Below are 6,000 nucleotides of genomic sequence, written 5' to 3'. Positions count from 1 at the left end.
TGGAATAAGTTGTCTCATACAGTATACTCAAAAAAGACATACAAAACAAATGACGGCTTAAATCTGGAAAGTTCCCTTTATTTGCTGAAATGATTTAAGTTTGGGCTGTTCAATTTGAAAAGTGAAGTGCGTTTCATGATCATTTGTAACCGTGGTTACCGACGGTCTTGACGGATTTCGTCTTGCCTCCCCAGTCCCAAGCCAGCCCCCCCAGAAGGGAAGTCCAACCCGTCCAAGCGGCACCGGGACCGGCTCAACGGGGAGCTGGACCGGCTGACCAGCCTGCTGCCCTTCCCCCAGGAGGTGCGCTCACGCCTGGACAAGCTGTCCGTACTGAGGCTCAGCGTCGGGTACCTCAAAGTCAAGAGCTTCTTCAACGGTGAGCGCTGTGGTGGTGTGTGTGTGAGAGAGAGAGAGCGTGTGAGTGAGTGTTTGAGTGTAAGTGTGTGCGTCTTTGTGTGTGAGAGTGTGTCAGTCTGAGTGTGTATGAGAGAGTGTGAGTGTGAGTGTGTGTGTGTGAGAGAGAGTATTTGTGTGTGTGTGTGTGTGAGTGAGAGAGAGAGAGAGAGAGAGTGTGTGTGTGTGTGTGTGTGTGTGTGTGTGTGAGAGTGTGAGAGAGAGAGAGAGAGAGTGTGTGTGTGTGTGTCTGTGTGTGTGTGTGAGTGTGTCAGTCTGACTGTGTATGAGAGAGAGAGTATGTGTGGAGTCGGTGTGGAGTCGGTGGGGGGGCAGTGTGGAGTCAGTCGGGTGTCATTTGTGAGGACTGATTTTTTTTTTAAGGAACTTTTGCAGTAGTTACACATGGATGTTCTCAAAATGTTTGTAGATGTACTTTCGTAGGAAGCTTCTCCACTTCTCCACCCTGGAGGCCATTGACCCTGGTGGTCTTCTACTACTTCCTTCTTAAGTGTATTTCTCTGCCTAGCAACAGTGACCAGTAACACAGTTTTGGGTCAAACCACTGTGTGTATGTGTATGTGTGTGGGTGTGTCTGTGTGTGTGTCTAACTGTGTGTGTGTGTGTGTGTGTGTGTGTGTGTGTGTGTAGGCTCCTCGCTGACAGACTCAAAGTGGGTCAGAAGAAGTGGGCCTGACGTCATCTCGTATCCATTATCGATGTGTTAATAGCAAGGCTCTCCCTGCAGCTCGGCTAAAGTGTCCTGAGATGTCCTGTTTTAAAGCAGCGGCTGTGAGCTGCATTTCATATTTCATGGGACGCATAGTGGCTTCAGTCTGAAGGGGAAAAAACACATTCATAATGGAGCATATATTCATTATTGGCGCATGCTTATTAATATATTCATAGGTTTCCATATTGGGTGCTCAGCTGTTTTAACTGAGAAAACAAAATGGTTCCTTCAGGACTTCAGCTTTCCATTCGATTGATGTGATAATACTAAGGGGAAGAGGGGTGGGTCTCCTCCTTGCGCTGTGTGTATTTTTAATGTATTTTTTCTTTTAATTTATATTTGAACCGTAACTCTGTCAGGGATGAATACAACCCTGACAGCATTAAAGATGTATCGGGTGGATCAGCCTTTGAAACTCACTCAGCCAAGATTCTCCTCCATGTCTCACAGTATGATATCATGTACAAAAATAAAACGTATCGTCAAAAAACACTGTACAAATGTTTCAGTGTTTCATTGTTATGAAACCTATAAAAATGTAATATTTGCATTCCTTTTGGGGATAGCTGAACACAAACGTTCACTGTGTGATCTCCCATGCAGTGGAACGGTGGTCTTGGCTTCTCGGAAGGTTTCCAGACATGGGGAAGCAGCGTTATGTCTGTCACAGTAAGGCTGTGCAGGAATGCCGTGCGTGGGAATGCCATGCATGAGGAGGGTGGAATTGAGCTTGGCTGCTTGGCCCTGCCCACATGCCTGGTGAGGGCTAAAGCGCTTCTGCAGTGAGCACAGACCAGGGCTTCAGGCTTCTCCACGACCACCCGCCCGTGCAAGGTCAGGGTGGTGGGCCTGGAATGCAGCCTGCGGGGACCAGCTGTCGAGGGGGGGTTTGAGGGGTGGCACCCAACCTGGCTCTCTTATCAGCGCCCTGACCCCGAGCTGACACCCAGCCTGACTGAAACTTCCCGTTTCCTCACAGGAAACTCAGCACACTGTTTTTTTTTCTTTTTATTCTCCTTCCTGCCTCGCCCATGCAACCCCTTCCCCACTTCTTTTACTGAAACTTTTTTTTTTTTTGGGGCCCGGCAGGGGAGGTGTGATTACTGGGGTCTCGGGCCTGTGGTTGTCCGGGCAGACTCTGGGGCAGCCTTCCTGCAATTGTTCTCTGAGCGGTGAAAATAGCAGTGATGTGAACTCTATGCCAGACCTGGCAAGCTCACACTCTTCCCAGAAGCCTTTGCTTCGGGCGGGTCCCCCCTGCTCCCGGGATGAGGACAGGCCGTCAAGAGCAGGGGCAGGGAAATTCAGGTTGTCGCAGCCGGAGCAGTGGAACGGGAGGGGGTCAGGCACCAGAGCGGGGCAGAGAGAGGGGACAGGCCTGGGGGCAGATGTCCATCAGATGTCCATCATCCAGAGTGCTAACTCTGAGCGTAGCTCTGTGAGTTTGGTTTGGCTGCCTCTCCCTGTGTAAGACTAATTATGCAGATCAGTGCAGTAAGAACAGATTGCAGGGGGTACCACTCAGCTGATTGTCTCTTGCGGTCTGAAAGTTTCTTCTGAAGGCATCGTCGCAGTCTCTGCCCTGGCCTCTAATCTCCAGAGTTTGAAGGCAGAGGCATGGATCAGACGAAAATGGTGAGAATGTCTGTCTCTCTTTCCTCTGTACCCACTGACCGAGGCTAGCTTTCACCAGAAACCGCGCCCCACCAACTACTCTCTGTTTCCATGCAAAGGACTGGTTCTGAGCCCCTCCCTGGTGTCTGAGGCTTCCGGAGTGGTTTCAGTGTTGGTAATGTGAAGAAAAAAACAAGCAGTAATATATTCACCAAAGTCATTAGTTGATCCTGAACTAGCTATCTGGGGGGGGGGGGGGCTATATTTCAGCAGGGCCTCCCCATGATGCCCCCGGACATTTTTACAGCTGAGGGATGGAGGTCAGGTTGGGATGGGTGGCAGGGGGTGCCAGGAGCGGGTGGGTTGGGAGGAGGGGGGTCAGGAGCACACTTCGCTGTTGGAGGGAGCCCCGAAAACAGGTCGGGAAGGTAGCAGCTGCTACCTGCTGAATCACTGGACCGTGACCTTTCTGTGAGAGGCATTGTGGGATACGCACACAGTATATACAGAGCACATAAAGGAGAGCAGCAGGGCATTGTGGGATAGGTGCATAGTATTTACAGAGTGTGGAAAGGAGAGCAGCAGGGCATTGTGGGATATATATACACAGTGTGTACAGAGCATGGGCAGCATGGGAAACCGCAGGGCATTCTGGGACACGTGACATTCTGATTGACTGAGAAATGTCACGTGGATGGTCATTAATTTCTTGGAACCTTGCTCACAAGAACAGATCAAACAGGTGTGTAGGATTACTATAAAAATGAATGTACTTTTTAAATCTGCTATGAGACTGCATGGGGGACCATTGAACCTGAGCCTATTTCTGCCCATTTGAATTTTTAACACAGTCTCTTTCCAGAAAAGAAGGGCAAAAAAAGAAAATGGCAAAACCGAGACCTGAACCCCCAAATAGCAAGTTAAAAAAAATAGTGGTGAGATGACATCATAGGCCCGAATGTTGTAATCCTCTTCATCTCAGCGAGCCAGGTGAAAGCAGGTGAAGGTGTCCTCCTGGGAAGGTTGTTTATTGGTCCCAGTGGGACACTACTGGGAGCTGTGGGAGGGGAGGAGGGGGCGGACATTTCCAGGGGGGATGACATCTTCCTTGCAGTACAGAAGGGGGCAAGGTGTTCCCACATCCAGTGTAATAATAGGGGCAGCACAGCATAAGGTATACACACACTAAACAACAGGGTGGAATGCTGTAACTCCAGAGTAAATTGAACCACTTTCTGCAGTGTTTGGGAAACACTGCAATAAACATTCTTTATAAACGGCACTTTAAGCCGTATTTCATTCTATTAATGAAGATGATGTCTCAGGAAGTGAAAGTAAAAGCTCTCTTTCTGCAGGATTTATATTTCATGTGCAGGAGGCAATTCCAGGACGACATGAATTTGAGAAGAATATCATGCTTCAAATAGGTTAAGAGACTAGCTTGCAACGTAATTCACTTTCTGCACAAGCCAGTTCTTTTCTGTTATCTGATGTAAACCAGTGTGCCGTGGGCCTCAACGTATTCCTGCTTGTTTCCTCATCCCTCGCCTTACCTCTCTCAGCCCCTCTCTTCAGTCTGGATAACTGGATAATGGCTGCCCTGTATATCTGTGTCTTCCTCTTTTAACCTCTGGCTCTCTCTTTTCTTTCTGTCTGTAAAATACCAACTGTTCTGATTGTGTACATAGCTAAGTTGTTTGTTGGCCAATTGATACCCAAATGTCTTTTCTCTCTCCCTCTACCTCTCTCTCAATCCTGCTCATGTGTCCCCGGGCATATAATGTTCACCTTAAATGTCATGAAAAGTTCCTGAAACGTTTCCTCATTCTGACACCGGCTCTTGTGATAACCAGGAACAGAACAAGCTCCAGAGACCAGGCCGACGCCAGCGCAAGACAGATGGGGCATGCATATGCATAAGCACTGTGATGCCTGCTGTAGTTTGCGGTTAAATACATTTTTCTTGAGTAAAGCTAAGGTGCAGAATGGCTAAGCTAAGCTGTGGACAGCCGACACAAACTCAAGGATACACTGCCATGGCAACCGCCTGGCCCCTGTCATCTGGCACTGATAGCAGCAGCTAACTCAGCTCTCAGCAGGAACACGTTCAGGGTCTGATAAAAGACCAAATGACACTCCACTGTAAAATAAAATGAATACATACTTTTAGAAACATTTAAGAAATGGATAAATGCTTGAGCAGAAACATTAAGGGCGAAGCACTTTATTCAGATTTCTGTTCTGTTCCTTTTTTAACACAGGCCACGTGTAAACTGTTTTGCTACAGCCTAAACACAATGTAATTCGTTCAGAAAAGATCACAGTTGGCTGCACTTATTCATGAACTGGGCCACAGTTGGTATGCAGGTTGCACATTCCTGATGACACATTTAAAGCTTCTTATTTCAGCCTCTGCCAACTTCTTTATGGTTGCCATATTGTAGGTTTATTATCTCTGATGTACAGTGTGTCTTTGTGATATGCTAATTAGCATAGTGTTTATTGAACTGGATACTGTCGTAATTGTAATGTATTGTTTGTCACACAGAGACCCAGTGGACCCAGGGAGAAAAGCCTATCCAAAAACAGAGCTGGATTTGGGTGCATTTGCAAAAGAGCTCAGTGAAGGGGGGGGGGGGCTAGGGGTTGCATACCATAAGAGAACATATATCTTATATCATATATCTTCTGGTTGTTATGAATGAAGGAGAGGAAGATTTCCCTTTTTTTAACCATGCTTTCTAGAATGAGCTGTGTTTCATAATGAAACGCTTTTGTCACTTTTGAGAGCGGAACCCCAGCAAAGGGACCTTTGTGGCAACAATAATGACTGCAACAATGCAGACTACCCAAGCAACCGACTGACAATGATAACTAGATCATTCTGTGCATGCAGATTCACAAGAGTACAAAGATTGTAGGGATGAACTGGCCACAGTACATGTCTCCTTTTGTATCTGCTGCTCCACTGGCCACATTGTGTAAAGGGAGGAGCTGAGAGGGGATCGGGCTGGAAATGGATCGTAAGGGGTTGATCTCTCGCTGTTGCTAATTAGTCCCAGATTAAGGACAATATGAATATGAAACTTAGGTTTTGAGCAACCACCCGTTTACTCCCAGCTGAATTCCTTCAGTAAAGTGAGACACATGAGCAGGCCATCTTCTGTATTTATTGGATTGCTAGGCTCCTACAGAGTGAGCAGACCTACGGCTGGGCTTGCCAAGTGGCTCCTACAGGGTGAGCAGACCTACGGCTG

At 47.5% G+C, this 6,000-nt stretch overlaps 1 protein-coding gene across 1 annotated transcript in view; it reads left to right on the top strand.

Moving 5' to 3' along the window:
* LOC133142163 (aryl hydrocarbon receptor-like) overlaps window positions 1–6,000 on the top strand; it is a 61,892-nt gene that overhangs the window by 13,901 nt on the left and 41,991 nt on the right. The window contains exon 2 of the mRNA XM_061263205.1: window positions 195–379. Coding sequence (XP_061119189.1) covers window positions 195–379 — 185 coding nt within the window. The remainder of the gene's footprint in view (window positions 1–194; window positions 380–6,000) is intronic.

This window comes from Conger conger, chromosome 12, assembly GCF_963514075.1.
Source record: "Conger conger chromosome 12, fConCon1.1, whole genome shotgun sequence".
Classification (NCBI taxonomy): Eukaryota; Metazoa; Chordata; class Actinopteri; order Anguilliformes; family Congridae; genus Conger; species Conger conger.
This window is presented reverse-complemented; position numbering and strand designations above follow the sequence as displayed.